Source organism: Rhinolophus sinicus, linkage group LG07, assembly GCF_036562045.2.
Source record: "Rhinolophus sinicus isolate RSC01 linkage group LG07, ASM3656204v1, whole genome shotgun sequence".
Classification (NCBI taxonomy): Eukaryota; Metazoa; Chordata; class Mammalia; order Chiroptera; family Rhinolophidae; genus Rhinolophus; species Rhinolophus sinicus.
This window is the reverse complement of record NC_133757.1, coordinates 79,948,889-79,965,684: the sequence shown is the minus strand read 5'-3', so window position 1 is coordinate 79,965,684 and position 16,796 is coordinate 79,948,889. Positions and strand designations below refer to the sequence as shown.

Below are 16,796 nucleotides of genomic sequence, written 5' to 3'. Positions count from 1 at the left end.
GAATGAGAGCCCCAAATTCCATGATCAGCTCTGCCCAAGTCTCAGACTTACCCCTTGCAGACTGAGAGCAGCTTACAGCTAAGGCCACAGTAATGAAACTGCAGGCGAGAGAGGGAGACTTTGCAGCGTGAATCTCACCAAGGTAATGGCCTGCTGAAACGAAACCTCCCACACTCTTTGGAGGAATGTAACAGAATCCAGACTCCACAACAGAGCACTCATAATGCACAGGCTACTGACTCAACATACAAAGAATCAGAAAAATGTGGCCAATCTTCAAGGAAAAAGACAATCAATGGAACCAATCCCAAAAGGACCCAGATGTTATAATTCTCAGAGAACGACAACTTTAAAGCAGCAACAACTGTGCTCAGTGAGGAAAAGATGCTTGGGTGAAAAGACAGGAGATCTCAGCAGAGAAACAGAAACTATCCAAAAGAAACAAATGGAAATTCTAAAACTAAAAAGTTTATCTGGAATAAAAACTTTACTAGGTTAGCTAAACAACAGATGATAGAGAAAAAGGTAAGGGAAGACAGATCAGTAGAAATTACCCAATCTGAAGAAAAAAGAGAAAAAAAGCGTGAAAACAGAGCTCCAAGGACTTGTGGGGACGTGTAATCATAATCCCAAAAAGAGAAGAGAGAAAGACAATAGGGTAGAAAAAGAAAATATTCAAAGAAATAATGGCTGTAAACTTACCAAATTTGATGAAAGACATAATTTATAGATTTAAACCTCAGAAAACCCCAAATATCATACATACAAGAAAACCACATCCAGACACTTCACAACCACACTACACAAAAGAAAAGATAAAGAGACACTCTTTAAAGCAGCCAGAGAAAACAACATGTTACAGATGGGGGAACAATTATCAGAAAGACTGATGACAACCCATCAAGGACAATGAAGGCCAGAAGGCAGTGAAACAACACCCTAAAAGTGCTGAAAGGAAAGAAAATACTACTAGCTCAGGCACAAAGACTCTTCCAGAATGACAACAAAGTAGATCAGTATTATAAGAAGTGCCAAGTGAGTTCTTCAGGCTGAGGGAAAACGATAATGGAGAGAAAATCAGATCTTGAGAAATGAACGAAGAGTGTTAGAAACAGTAAATCTATGGGTAAAAATAAAAGGCCACTTTTTCCTCTGAAATTTCTTTAAAATATATACAATGGATTAACGCAAACTGTCTTATGGGGTTTATAATATATTTAGATGTTTTACATTCATAAGACAGCTATAACATAAGGGACACTGCTAGTTGTGGGAAAGTGGATAAATGGACCTATATGATTGCAAGTTTTCTATATTTTACATTAAGTGATATAACATTAACTACAAGTAGCCTATGAAGAGTTAAGAGTATATATGGTAATTCCTAAAGCAACCTCTAAAAAATAACGAGAAGAGGTATAGTTAAAAGGCCAACATATACATGAAAATGAAATTCTAGAAAAATACTCAAATAATCCAAAAGAAGGCAGGAAATGGGGAACAGAAGAACAAAACACACAGGTGATAAAAAGCAAGCAAATAATAAAATACTAGACTTAAATCCAACCATATCAATAATAACATTAAATGTTAATGGACTAGAAACCCCAGTTAGAAGGCAGAGATTTCCAGACTGGATAGAAAAGTAAGCCCCGACTACATGCTCGACACAAAACACATCCTTCATATATAAATACAAGATACGTTGAAAGTAAATGGATGAAAAAATATATTTGATGCAAACAGTAAGCAAAAGGAAGATAAAATGGCTACTTTAAATGTATGATAAAATAGATTGCAAGACAAAGATATCACCAGAGGAAAACAAGAAACTCTTTATAATGATAAAAAGGTCACTGCATCAGAAAGATACCAATAACCATACATGTGTAGGCAGGCACCTAACAGCTTCAAAATATATGAAGCAAAACTTGACAGAATTAAGGGGGATACAAAGGATAGAAACAATTCCACAATCAGATTTTAACACCCCCCTTTCAGCAACTGGAAGACCGAAAAAACACACACAGTAAACACATAGGTGACCTGAACAATACTATCAACCACTTTCACCTAATTGGCATTTATAGACCATGACACCTAATAACTGCAGACAGGCATTCTTCCCAATTGTATGCGCTATGTTTAACCACACAGACCATAAAACAAGTCTCAATAAATTTAAAGAGATTGAAAACATACAAAATATATTCTCTAATAACAACAGATTTTAATTAGAAATCAGTATTATAAGATACCTAGAGAAAAAACGCAAATATCTGGAAATGAAACAATATATGGTTCAACAGAGAAATCACAAGGGAAACTAGAAATTATCTAATTGAAAAACAATGAGGGTACAACATATCAAAATGTGTGGAATGCAGCTAAAGCAGTGCTTAGAGAAAAATGTGTAGCTTTAAACACATATTATAAAAGGTCTAGGCCGGCCCAGTGGCTTACATGGTGGGAACGCCGTGCTCCTAACACTGAGGTCACTGGTTCGATTCCCACACGGGCCAGTGAGCTGTGCCCTCTACAGCTAAGATTGTGAACAACAGCTCTCCCTGGAGCTGGGCTGCCGCAGACTGCTGTGTGCTGCCATGAGTGGCTGGCAGCCGCTGTGAGCCGCTGTGAGCAGCCAATTACTGACCGGCGACCGACTAGGCTCGTAACACCAGCGTGGGCCAGGGAGCTGTGTCCTATACAACTAGACTGAGAAATAACTGGCTTGAACCAGAGTGAGAGGGGGAGGAGGAAGAAAGGGGGGGGGGAAATGAAGGTATAAATCAATTACCGAAGGTTGAATCTTAAGATATTATAAATGGAAAAGCAAAGTACTATAACCCAAAATAAGTAGAGGAAGGAAATAATAAAGAGCAAACATCAGTGAAATAGAAAACAAACAGAAGAGAAAATTAACACAGCCAAAAGTTGGTTCATGGAAGATAACAGAATTGATAGAGAGAGAATCGATCATCAATACCAGGAATGGAAAGCGGATCCCACAACAGGTCTTATAGACAGAAACGTTACAAATGAACCCCTGCCGTTGAGGAGCTCTGGGCCGGTGCTGCAGACGGACAGAGCCATAGAGAAGAGGAAAACCAGCGAAGCATAAGGTGGGGACAGAGATGCAGCCTAGAACACCAAAGGAGGCGGCTACAAACCACTCTCACATAGTCACACAAATTCTCTATTCAGTCACAAAAAGACACTTTTGCTTTTTAAATCCTAGTCGACACCAATGTAACCCAGTCTACTGGAGCTAACGTGCACAACACCTGGTTTGACAGATGCGGAGTGTGGGGCACACAATTGCCTTGCACACTAAGTGCGGCTACGCTGCACGCCTGGACTTCCTCCTGCAGTGATGGGGACCCACTGAGGCAGTGTGACTCCAATGTCACCATCCATGCTGTGCGTCAGGTAGACAGCACAGATGTCGTGTGGAGGCTGGGGCAGTGTGTGGGAGCGTGTGGTGCTTTGTTTTGTTTCATCAGGAGACAGAGCGTCAGGGAAAGCAGGCGACAGAGCAGAGAACACACCAGACAGGCCTGTGCTGAAGTAAAGGAGCACAGCAAGGGACAGAGGAATGAGAACTATTTAGGTCACAGCCCCCCGACTTGGGCTCACTGGACCACTGGATGTGACACCCTGCTTCACGGGACAAGCCCAGCAGGGACCCGCAGTACAGTCGTCCTGCCATCCAGTAATGAGACTCGCTTGGCCCATGACCCAGAAGCTGCTAGAGAATCGCCTGGCCTCGCACAGCCCACATGGTCAGGCTTAGCAAGCACAGTGTGAACGGCGGAGTCCTGACTCGGCCACTCAGAGGGTAAGGACAAGCTGCCTTCACACAGGCCGTGCTCACACATGTAGCACCGTCACCTTCCCGCGTCACTCACCTTTGAAGGTAAGGAAGGGTTTTTCGTGAATGGGTCTGAGGTAAATGGGTCATTCTTCGTCTGTTTCTTGAAGAAGTCGTCAGGGGCAGAGCCACGAAACGGGTCGCTTTCTTTGAAAGGATCTCCTCCGAAGGGATCTAGAAAGTGTTTTGGAAAGTGAGGAAAAGACTGCCCCATGAATGAACATTATGTTTAATGAAAGAACCAAAATATGAAAGAATACGTAACTGATGCCATTTATATGAAATTCTAGGAAAGGTAAACCCATAGTGACAGAGAGTAAGTACGTCAGTGGTTGCCAGGGCCCTGGGGACTTGCAGGTAGGTGGCACAGGGGAACCTTTTAGGATGATGGAAATGTTCTCTATCCCATGTGACTGTACACATTTGTCAAAACTCATCTCACTATATACTTAAAACTGTGAATTTTGTTGTGTGTAAATTATACCTCTCAATAATGCTGATTTTAAAAATAATAAACAACATTGGCAAATCCGTAGAAACGGAAAAGCAGATTATTGGTCGCTGGGGCCTGGGGGAGAGAGATGGGCAGTGATTGCTAATATGGATGGGTCTCCTTTGGGGTGAGAGAAATCTTCTAGAACTAGGAAAACAGGTGGTAGTTGCAGAATGTTGGGAATGTACTAAATGCCAGTGAATTGTTCACTTCAAAACTGTTAATTATGTGTTATATGAATTTCACCCCAGTAAAAAAAATAAATAAATAAATAGATAAATAAACAGGCAGAGTGAGCCCAACACCACGCCCACGGTGTGTTCATTCCCCTCAAATGTGGGATGTGGGTGGCTGGAGAAGGCGGGAAGCCACCTTCACCAGGAGGGAACAGGACACTAGGCTTTCGTGCAATGTAGATGGCCATCGTCCCCAATACACACTGCCGCCACCCCTGGGATGTGTGGACAGCAAGCACTACACAGGACCCCTGGAAGCTGCCACAGGTGATACAAGCAGGCACAAGTGACCGAGTTGCTGTGGGCGTGTCCAATCGCCGGGCTACTAGGAGCTCCTTTTCTAGGCACCAGACTGTGAGGTGGGGGACAGCATCGCTGCCAGACTCCTTCAGAAATGAACCGCCCTGCTGCCAGGTGGGGGAGGGGGGGGCCTGGCAGAGGAGGCTGAAAGGTGCTTCCAGTACCCTCGACTCGAACGAGGAACAGGACTATATGAAGACCAATCCACGAAACGTGTCTTTTAATAAAGGCTTTTGTTTTTACCTGTGGAAGCTGTCTGTTGTTCTGCAAAGGGGTCATTCTGGAATGGGTCACCTAGATTAGAAGAGAGAGGAACACTTAGCTCTACAGTAGAAATGACCCTGGCATGTCGAAGCGGGAGAACAGGGGAGGCCACTGGCTGAGGTTTTCCGTGGCGAGGACGTTTCAGATGAAATGAAAGGTATTGTTGGCTGCTCAACACGGGCCAGAGTTGCAGCAAATGTACAATGAGCCAGGAATTCATTCTTCTCTTTCTATGGCACATGTCACTCCTGTATCTCACCTCCCTCTCATGTCCCTCAGCTACAAGCACACGGGCCGGGGGCTGCCCAGTCCTCAGCCACAGTGCCAAACCTGGAGCCAGGATGAGCTCGGTACATCTGAGCCTCAGCAGCTGCCTGGTGCACCCTGGACCTAAGGTCCTTCACTCCAAATCTGAAACTGGAAAGGCTCCCGTTGCCGCACCCTGCCTTGGCATTTTTCTCAGAAACATACAGATAGCCTTCCTGGAAATAATGTTTTGCTCTGAAAAACATGGAGAAACTTAGGAAATCTTGTTTCTAGAAATTCTTATTCTTGATTCACATGTGGCTCTGGGTAAACTTGCCAGTTAAGACCTTAGATTTACGTGGGGCTCTGTCATTCATTAGGCAGTTTCATAATCATTACTACATCTGATTGTCTTACCAATCCTGCGAGGGGTGCGAGGAAGAATCTGCCACCCCACTGGTGGGAGGGAACTCAAGTGTGCAGTCTCAGGGCCAGGCCGTGAGCTCTTCCCACCTCAGCCCAGCGCCTCGGCTCTTTACTTAACTGGGTGAGGTGACAACTCAAGAGGCCCATGAGGCTCAAAGAATTCCTTTCCTCTTCCATTTCAGAGGGTAGTATCTCCCAATTATTCCAGATAACCCTAAATGGCACAAATTACACAGCCTTTCAGTGAGAGAGTGGATGCCAAGTGAGATACCTTTGAAGGGATCGGCTCCTTTAAATGGGTCGGATTTGAAGGGATCTTCTGCCTGGAAAGGATCCGGATGCAATTCTTGGGTGTTGTTGCTAAATAACAAGGCTTTATTTTTGAAAGGATCGTCCTAAAATTTTGTGAAGAGACAGGACAGGGATTTTGTTATTTCAGAATTAAAGAAAAGTACAGAATTCCAATACCTAACTTGTATATTTCCCCTTTAAGTGGTGTGATCCTAATGAGAATGACTTTTAGAAAAAATCATTGAAGATGGACTTTAGTTAATATTGTGTTGACAGTGATTCATTAGTCGTGATAAATGTACTGTATGCTAACAACAGGGGAAGCTGGGTGTGAGGTATATGGAAACCCTCTTTACCATCTTGGCAATTATTCTCTAAGTCTAACACTTCTTTTTTTTTTTTCCTTAACAATAACCCACACCCTTCGGACCAACTATAACACTTCTAAAATAAAAAGTTTATTTAAAAATCACTGAGTGGAAGCAACCCAAGCATCCATTGACAAATGAATGGAAAAACAAAACGTGGTACCATGTTTCCCCGAAAATAAGACCTAGCCGGACAATCAGCTCTAATGCGTCATTTGGAGCAAAAATTAATATAAGACCCGGTACTATATTATTATACTATATTATATCATATTATATTATATTATACTATACTATACTATATTATGTTATATTACATTATATTATAAGACCTGGTCTTATATTACAGTAAAATAGACCGGGTCTTATATTAATTTTTGTTCCAAAAGACACACTAGAGCTGACTGTCCGGCTAGGTCTTATTTTCAGGGAAACATGGTATATACATGCTATAGAATATCATTCAGCCTTAAAAAGGAAGGAAATTCTGACACCTGCTACAACGTGGATGAACCGTAAGGATATTATACTGAGTGAAATAAGCCAGACACAAAAGAACAAATACTGTGTGATTCCACTTACATGAGGTCCCTAGAGGATCAGATTCATAGAGACAGAAAGTAGATGGTGGGTGCCAGGGCCTGAGGGAGTTAATGTTTAATGGGGACAGAGTTTCAGTTTGAGAAGATGAAAAGTTCTGGAGATGGATGGTGGTGATGGCTGCACAACCTGAATGTACTTAATGTCACTGAACCCTTAAAGTGGTTAAGATGGTAAATGTTATGTTATGCATATCTGACCACAATTAGAAATTTTTTAAAATCATTCAGTCTGGAAAAAAGTCATATTTTTGGAAATGTCAAGAAGAAAATGTAACGAGCCACCCAACTGCAGCATGGGCCTCTTCAAAGGTGTGACCTCCCTTGGTCATCTTTTCTCAGAGAGTGTGTGGGCATTTTAGAAAATGCTGTTTCCACACCAGGGAGCACGCTGGCTATTTACATCCTGGGAGGAAGTGAGTGCTTATGCAGTTAGAATTACTAGAGCATACAATACTTTGCATTTTTTTTAAAAAGTACTTATTTCTAGAAACAAACAAGCATATTTAAATCAAAAGAAAAAGATCTGCTTTTGAAGAGCACATTTTTATAGTGGAAAATGGCCTGAAAAGGGGCGGAACAATATACGCGGGAACAATGCACTTGGTTTAGCAATACTGCGTGTATTTTGGTTAATAAAGACACATCCTCAGTGAAAACATGAAGGTTTCACTGTGATAGTAAAAAGCACAGTGTGCTCCCTGACTCTGGTGAATGTGTGGGCATCTGTGTGGCTGGCACACGAATCCATTATTCCTACTGACCAAAAGCAAATAAAAGAGCTGGGGCTTCTGTCAAAAAACAGACAGTGTTAACAGGGGAATGACATCAAAGGTACCAAAGGAAGATTCCTGATAAGGCTCCCACCATGTGGGCCAGTCTACCTGCAGCGGCAGGGCGGAGGGCGAGAAGGTGGGGGGCAGGATGGGTTTTCAGAGGCACCGGGCTAACAGGAAGCCACGGACTTTGGAAGAGCAAACCCACACCCCTGGTCTCTGATGAATAGAGAGTGATTTTTCTTACCTGGGAAAGGTTATCTGGAGCCTCCAGCCATAGGGCTTCCCAAGGTGGGGAAACCACGCCAGATTCTTAGGCAAGTAAGTACAGAGGTCTGCAAGCACCGCGTCTGGCAGCAGAGCGCAGTTCTGTACGGACGTCGTGGTGCCAATGACCACAAGATGGGTACCCAAGGAGCACCTAACGAGGCTCTCAGAAAACATGATGGAGAGGTCCTAATCTAAGGAAGCCTGGGGGCCAAGGGGAAATAAGCTTCTCACACTGCATGATGGGGCAAGGTGTCTGCTCCAGAAAGATCAAGAGGGATGACGATCTGGATGAAGCAGGGAGTTAAGAATGACAGCTTGGCCTCAGAACGGAAGCTTCTAGTTCGTTTTTAATTGGCACTGATTTACTAATTGGTTGGGTTTCTTTGTTTGGATTTGGTTTTTTAAATGTTTTCCATCGTTACTTGGAAGGCTGCCAAATACCAGTGGAGAATGGCAGAGAGAGATTGACTTTAGGGGCTCCAGCTGCGAGCCCCCTGAAATGAAAGTCATGTCTGCAATCTCTCTCTCAGGAGCAATGATGTGCCTGAGGCAGCTATTGCTTCCTCCCCTTCAAAGGAGAAGCCTCAGAAGACCCCAGCAACATTCATGTGGTTAGGGGAACCACCGGGGGTTTGGATTCCATTTCACACAGATTCAGAGCAGAAAACTACACGCCCCCTAGATCAGACACCATAACCTCCCCCATCCACTGACCACCTACCAACGAGCATTGAGCCATCTGCCAACTCGGGAGATGCAAGTGCAGCAGACCAGCACGGGGTGAGGGTTACATCCCTTGGCAGAGGTAAAATACCTTCGACAACGAGTTCAGTGACCAGTCTCAAGTTCTGCACTTCGTAGGAAATAGACTGTGAAACAGACAACTGTGAAAGGGCATTCAAGGGATTTCTGTGACATTCCTTCCTTTTTAAAGGGGGCTGGGCAGTGGGATGCTGGCGAACCAGCTCTCTCAAAGAGTCCTGATGGGCAGCGTCTGCCAATTTCTGGGGTGTAAATACACCATGGCTGATTTCAAGTTACAGGTTGAACAACCAGCTTACAAAATTCTTATTTAATAATCAGCGCTGGAGCTTCAGTAACACGGGCTCCCGCGGGCTGCTGGGGGCTGGATGCAACAGACAACCCAGGTTCTCAGGATGAGTTCTCAGCAAGGTTTAAGTCCGGATGACTTATTACCTACTTTCTACTAGAGACTGATTGAGTACCAACAACAAGGGCAAGAGGCCAGTATACTCTTGATCTAATGAGAGAAGCCATAACTATGGCCTTAAGAATCCTGTGCCTTTTGGAGAAAGTATCATGGAGTGAGAGTAACACTAACTCAGTAACTCTAGAAGCGCCCAGGCTTAGAAAGCTGTAGCTGCACCTCTTTGGTTAGACTATTCTCAGGGAACTAAACCCCTCACTTTCACCCCCCTTTGAAGAGAACTAAGAGCTCTCTCTCCTCTGGAGCAGTCTTAAAATGTTCAGGAGTAAATAAAAAGCCCTCTTCAAAGTGTTCATTAAGAAATGGAAACAAACCAAAAAAAATGCTTTAAAAACTGTATTTGTACAACAAGATAAATATAGTTTTTCTTTCAGACACTGGTTGCAAGTTTCTATGTAACATCTGACGTCAATGTTCCAAGATGAATCGACTATCATGTAAACATGGCCCTGCTTAGAAGACGAACAAAAATAAAAGATAAAAAAATCTGGGGGGGAGGGGAAGAAATCACTGGCCACTTGTAAACTGCCACGTCATTGCCAACTTTTATCCAAGGAAACCAATCTTATCAAAACCTGCCAAAGGATTTAAGAGTGAGGTGTTCCCTGAACTAGGACAGAACCAAACAAGCTGAAAGCCATGCGAGGGGACCAGTGACAAAGAGGGAAAGTAAGAGCAGGGCTGCGAAGCGGACAGACACACACCGAGGGAGCCAGACGCCAAGTGGGAAATTCTGCCCCACGCAGTTCATGAAGAATGGATGTTCGTAATCTATAGGCAAGCCGATACGGGCCCAAGAGCGGACAGAGAAGTGTCACCTGTTTACAGGTCCACAAGAATGTGGACTCTAAATGGCAGAGGGAAGCAGTGACAGCCAGAGATAGGAGACACATGAGAACATCACCAGTGTCTTCTAAGCAATGTGGGGAAGGAGGCTAAGTTTCCCCATAAACTCTTGGGACTGAGTACTTGGCTACTGAGAAAAGAAACATGTCAAGGAATGAACATAAAGAGCTAGTCTTGCAAGTGAGAGAGAGAGAGAGAGAGAGGCTGTATTATTACAGAGAGGAAAGGAATCCAGGAAGCAAACAGGGCCGGGAGCAGGAAGGCTCAGAGGGGGAGCCCTGGAAGAGAGAGGCGCAGTGCAGGGTGAGCTGCTCAAAGCTCTGGGAGCGAAGCACAACACATCCATTGAGATCAACCGCATCCCACTGGCGCCCTCAAGAGCACAGAGACACTCTCCTGGGCCAGACTCAATTGGAAACAGCACGTGCCAGGTCTCAGGGCTACAATGGCAGACTCTGGTGGGAACAGGGGGACATGACAATCTGAGGAAAAAGTAACACTTGCTGGATGCCAGCACCCTGAGAGCCCACAGCAACCAGAGAGGCCGAGAGTCAGGATGTTTGAACTAAAGTGCTGAGGTTTCAAATGTAACCAGAATGTCAGGACACAGGCCAATTCAGAGGTGAGACAGCAATGTCCCAGGAGGGCTGGCATTTTTTTGATCTTTATCAATACATTTGATTTTCAAGGTGCTCCTTGTGGAAACAGACACACACACACAACACACATCCCTTCCCCCAATAGTGGGATGTGGGTTGCACAACATGTGAGATCGATCCAAGTCTGGTTAGGTTTGGGAAGCCATCCACATTTGGGTGGTTGGCCCACAGAGATGGAAGTCTTTAAAAAGTGGTTTTACAAAGGAAGCAGGCCTATCCCAGGCTTTGTCCCAGATGCCAGGATGGAGCGTGGCCACGTACTCAGGGCTGCAGGGCTGGTGGGGACTCTCAAAACAGCAGTGAAAACGAGAAGCACCCTGCACTTGGATAGAACAAGGCTGGCAAGTGCTGGACCAAGTGGGCAGGGCATTCTCAGATCCCAACGTGGGCCCTAATCCCAGGACTGGAATACATTTATTCAACCTTTACCATGGCTCCAAAACCGCCCCTCTCTGTCAGGGAGACGCCCTCGCTCAGGTCGGCTAAGTTGGTCAGGCTGGCGCCGTGGGCCCCATCGAGCACCTCGTCGTACTGTTCCAGGCTCCTGTGGGCTTCCTGCTGGCTCTCGTGCAGCTGGGCGAGCTTGCTTCTTGCCTGCACAACAAAGACATCACCAGCATCAAGTGGAGTTCAGCAGGGAAGTCGCAGGTGAGACCTTCTTTTCTCTGACCATCCAACCCCGAGCAATTCACGTGGGTAACTGAATTAGCCATCTAAGAAGTAGATGACCCCAGTTGCCACATTTACAAGAAGTGAGACAGCTCATAAACCAAGACAATGCCCTTCTCACAGCCCCAGGAGGCCTCTTTGTATCCCCAGCCCCTGAGGGAGGCGCCTGTTCAAACAAACATTTGTTGATTCTGAACGAACTGAAATTGGACAAAACCCAGATTTACAAGCTGTTCAAAGTGATATGAGACAGTCACTCTCTTTTATGGGATGTTTATTACCCCATTTGCTCCTCCTTGTCCTGGAGAAGGCACATGAGGCCCGGGAAAGGAAGACAATCTATCAAGTCACACAGACCCAAGTGTGTACCTTAAATGTCTCATACACACTGTGTGATCTCAGGCTGGTGACCTAACCTCTCTGTTTCCTCCTCTCCAAAGTGGACCATTGGAAATGATGGGTAAGACACCCAGGGTCTGGCAGGGTGGGCAGCAGCTACTGTTATTATCATCATTGTTACTATTACTACATACACTCACATGTTGGCTCCTATCTAGATTTTACAAATTCTAAGGGCTGGGGGGCAGGTAGAATTTGATTAAGATAATCCTATTGATGTTAATTAACAAGCATAATTTGGGTGTTAAATCCCTAATATGTGTTTGTGATTAACTTTTGTCCATAAACTGGCAAAAAAGAGCAAAGAGGTCTCTTTAGTCAAGAAAGGAAGCACGAATAGCCATTCTGGTATTGCCGAGGGCATATGTCACCCCCACTCTGTAGGTGGGAGACCCAAGGACCAGCAGAGAATCCTACAGCCGTCACATACAGGGGAGCAGGAAAAGAGCCCTCCCTCTGCTGGCGAGCAGCACTGCAGGCCACGTGGCGTTTGCACCGGAGCAGGACCGGGAGGGGGTGGATGAGGGCCCCAAATCTGGTGACGCTCATTCCAGGGTGCAGCTTCCTTGATGTGACGGTCTTCCAATTGCGCTGGGACGGAGGCGCTGGACCATGTCTCTGACCCTGACTCTTCCGCTGGGGCGAGGACCAGGCTGTTAATTCGATGTCCCCACCCAGCCCCTGCCCACTCCCCGAAAAGGAGGTGTGCTCAGGCGGGGAAGGGGAAAGACGTGAGGCCCAAGTCAACGTGGTGCTGGGACATATGCTTGGGGTTCTCACCGTTTAACCTCCAGGCCTGTTTCCAAGAGAACATAATGCAAGTGAGGACACACGGGGCCTCAGCACAGGCAGTTGGCCCTGCCAGTCACATACACCGACATGACATGACATGACAGCTCACGGCATCTACTCTGCTTGGCAGAAGCCCCCAGAAGACGTCAGGCCACAGCTGGCCTTGGCAGAACCCCCCTCCCCAGGGAGATACCTGGTTGATTTCGTCTTGCGTGGACTTCAGGGACTTGATGATGGTTTCCAGCTGAACCTTCCCGGCCTGAATGCTCTGCTCCAGCTGGGTCTCTTCCTGCTGCAGCCGGTTCAGCTCCGATTTGGCCCGGTTCAGGTCATCCTCCTGGGACTTCAGGTCAGATTCCTGAGACTGGATCTGCGTCTTCAATGAGGAAATCTGAAACAAGATGAAATGTGGCTCTGGGAGAGAATTCTCAGTCCTCAGCCCTGGGTGGAGCTACCCCAAGGGAGGCTAGACACCTGGCTTCCTCACAGGCCCTTTCTCCACACCCAAAACAAAGACAGAAACAACAAGGCAGACATGCTCGCCCCATGTGACTGGCAGGAAGTTGCTTTGGGATAAGGAGGAAATGCAACTGGGACAAGCACAGGCAATCTGTCTGTCCCGAGGGGCTAAACACCCCATTCCAGGTCTCAGAGGGTCTTACAGTCTGCTGAGGCTGCAGCCTCCGTGGTTTGTAACGAGCACTGAAGACAGCAGAGGAGGGAGACAAGCACGCTGGGACCCCCGGGCTGGGGGCCACGGGCCATGGTGGGGTGTCCACACACACAGGTTTGTGGGGATCGAGGCCATTCACTGCTGCCACTTGGCGGCTAAGACTGAGGTCAGGGCCCAAATATGTGGACGGTTTTCTAAATGGTATGTCCAACTACTCTCTTAAACCAGTAGGATGTCTCCATAGTGTGCTTCCAGGTCACCATGAGCTCCCAGGAGCCCTTGGGAAGCGCCCTCCCCATGCTGGGCATGGACGGGACTCACCATCTGAGTCTCATCCTGGCACTTCTGCCTCACGTCGCTCAGCATGTCTCTGAGCTTGGCCTTCTGCTGATCCATTTCGTCCAGGCGGTCCTGGGCGTCCTGTTTCTGAGCTTCCAGCTCTTGTAAACTGCTTGTTTCCCGGTCTAAGTCATTTTGTAATTCCTAGGGAAGGAGAGTTGTGTGGATTTCCTTGAGACTGGTGAACGCAGGCCAAGCTGAGGCAACGGTCACAGCGTGAGCTAGAGCCCCCTGGACGTCCACACTCGGGGTGGCGCCCTGCACACACCCACTGTAAATATGTGCATCTCAGCTGGGTGGCCAGGCTCGGTCTCTCCTTGAGTCCCTCAGCAGGTATTTACTGATGGCCTAAAAGAGGCCAGGTGCTAGTAGCGGGGCTGGGTAAGAACAGCTCTTCAGTGACCTGCGGCCGGGGCAGGGGGTGGGGTAGAGGCGTCACCTGAGCACAGAGGAGCTGTGATGAAAGCAAAAGAGACAGCATGAGCACTGTGAGAGTCACGGGGGCACGGAGAGACCCGGACCGCCGCTGCACAGGTAGAGAAGGCCACGGAAATGCCACTTAGGGCGGGCCCGAAGGGCAAGCTGGCAGCAGCAGGAAAAAGCAGCAGGGACGCGGCTGTTACCTCCGACGTGCCTGTGTTTGCCAGTCTCAAGCAAATCCAAAGACCCACCAGAGAGGCCTGGTGGAGGGGGCCCCGGAGAGGGGCAAAGGGGTGCTCTGCTCCAGCGGGAGCAAAGGGCAGCAGGGTGAGGGAGGCAGAGGCTGCACGCGATGCTGCAGCAGGAGGCCCCTGCAGGTCGTTCAAGTGTGGGAGTGGGACCTGCTGCTTCTCCATTGCTAAAGCCCTTCCAAGTCGGCTGTATCTACAGAGCTGGCCAGTGCAGGAATCCTTGGCCCTCACTACAACACTTCTAGGAAAAGCATCACAGATGTGTATGAAGCGTGGGAAAACATGCAACATCTGTGACAGCAAAACTGTCAACAATGCAAATTCCACCAGGCACGGGCCAACTGATAATTTCCATGGAACTTGATAACCACCTCAAACTCCGAGTTCCATTGTGAAATGAACAATGCATGTGGCACATGTGTGTTGCACGCTGGTATCTGTGCAAACAGGAAGGGGAGAATATACATAGATGTCTCTCCTTAAACATGCACAGGACCTTTCTGGAAGGCCTCCTGGGAGCTAACTGACTGCGCCTCTGGGGACTAAGGGGAGGGCAGGAGGCTTCTCGTCTTTGATTTTCAACCAGGCAAATGTCTTGTGGAATGTCTTATCTGTCTGTAAGATAACTAAAGCTGGAATAGAATGGCAGAGGAGAGCGTGGCCTAAGGGGCTGACAGAGGGAGCCAGGTGGGGAGGGGGTCAGGCTGGGCTCAGGGAGAGGTGACAGTGATCTGGGCCAAGTGGTGGCTGTGGAATCAAAGGAAGAGATGGACATGAGGGTTCCTGTGGGGCACGGGGAGGACGGGGTGGTGAGGCCCATCCCCAGGGCTTGCCTGGGCAGCAGGTGGCTGGGGCCTTTTTCAGGTGAAAACCTGAAGGAGGTGCAGGGTCTCCCTCTCCCTGCTTTGAGGACAACCACCTCACGTCTCTTTCTTCTCTTGAAAGCCAAAACACACCTCTGAGTTATTTGGGGGAGCTAGATTCTCTGCTCCCCACTCTCCCTGACACTGACCTTCAATTCGAGGAATAGCTCTCGAGCCTCACAAGTTTGGGACATAACACAGAATGTCTGAAAGGGAGTTGGTGGAGGACAGTCTAGATATGTATTTCCCACATCTGAGGAAAGGACAGGTGATGGGGGAGGGAGAAACGAAGGAGGAAGAAGGTCAGGCCCGGTGTGGCAGCCTAGGGGAACAGGTGGCCGGCAGCCTAGGCCATCAGGAATTGCCCTCATCCTGTAATGGAGAAGGAGCCATTGAAGAGCCCTGCGGGGACGAAGACCCACCAGCTGGTGGTTAGGAAGGGTGCTGGGGTCAGAGTGTCTGAGCAAAGAGAAGACAGAAATAACCCAAACGACCCACAGACTCAATGCAATCCACGCCAGAACCCCAGCTGGCTTCTGAGTAGACACTGACAAGCAGATTCCAAAATTCATAAGGAAATGCAAGGGATCCAGACTAGCCAACACCGTCTTGAAAAAGAAGAACAAAGTTGACAGACTCTTAGATTTCAAAACTTACTACGAAGCTACAGTCACCAAGACAGTGTGGTACTGGAATAAGGAGAGACATACAGGTCAGTGGGATAGAACTGAGAGCACAGAAATAAACCCACACATCTACGGCCAACTGAATTTTTGACAATACTGCCCAGACCATTCAGCAGGGGAAAGAATAATTTCTTCAACTCACGGTGCTGAGACAACTAGATCTCCACATGCAAAAGAGTGAAATTGGACCCTTACCTCACATCATATACAAAAATTAACTCAAAATAAATCAAAGACATCACTCTAAGAGCTAAAACTATAAAATTCTTAGAAGAAAACACGGAATAAATCTTAGTGACCTTGGACTTGGCAATGGCTTCTTAGATATGACACCAAAAGAAAGAACGAAAAAAAAGGAATCAATGAATTGGGCTTCAGCAAAATTTAAAACTTTTGGGTTTCAAAGGACACCATCAAGAAAGTGAATAGACAACCCATAGATGGAACACAATATTTGCAAATCATATGTCTTATAAAGGACTTTTATCTGAAAAACATGAAGAACTCTTACAGCTTAGCTATAAAAAGACAAATACCCAACTAAAAAAATGGGCAAAGGATCTTAATTGACTTTTCTCAAAAGACATAGAAGTGGCCAATAAGCACAGGAAAAGATGCTCGCTGTCAGTGGGGAAAGTATTCGGGGCTCTGAAATACTGCTCCACACCCAGCAGGAACGCTATAATAAAAATGGGAAATAAGCGTTGGCGAGGACGTGGAGAAACTGGAATCCTTATGCATTCCTGGTGGGAATGTGAAGTGGTACAGCCACTTTGGAAAACAGTCTGGCGGTCCTTCCAAAGGTTAAACATAGAGTTATCATATGACCCA

At 46.7% G+C, this 16,796-nt stretch overlaps 1 protein-coding gene across 18 annotated transcripts in view; it reads right to left on the bottom strand.

The window, feature by feature from the left end:
• Window positions 1–16,796, bottom strand: part of EPS15L1 (epidermal growth factor receptor pathway substrate 15 like 1) — an 89,627-nt gene that overhangs the window by 27,752 nt on the left and 45,079 nt on the right. For all 18 annotated transcript variants that reach the window (XM_019736823.2, XM_074337982.1, XM_019736828.2 and 15 more), the window contains 6 exons: window positions 13,728–13,889; window positions 12,927–13,124; window positions 11,303–11,467; window positions 6,108–6,231; window positions 5,144–5,194; window positions 3,909–4,045 (listed from right to left, as the gene is read on the bottom strand). In XM_019736823.2, coding sequence (XP_019592382.1) covers window positions 3,909–4,045; window positions 5,144–5,194; window positions 6,108–6,231; window positions 11,303–11,467; window positions 12,927–13,124; window positions 13,728–13,889 — 837 coding nt within the window. The remainder of the gene's footprint in view (window positions 1–3,908; window positions 4,046–5,143; window positions 5,195–6,107; window positions 6,232–11,302; window positions 11,468–12,926; window positions 13,125–13,727; window positions 13,890–16,796) is intronic.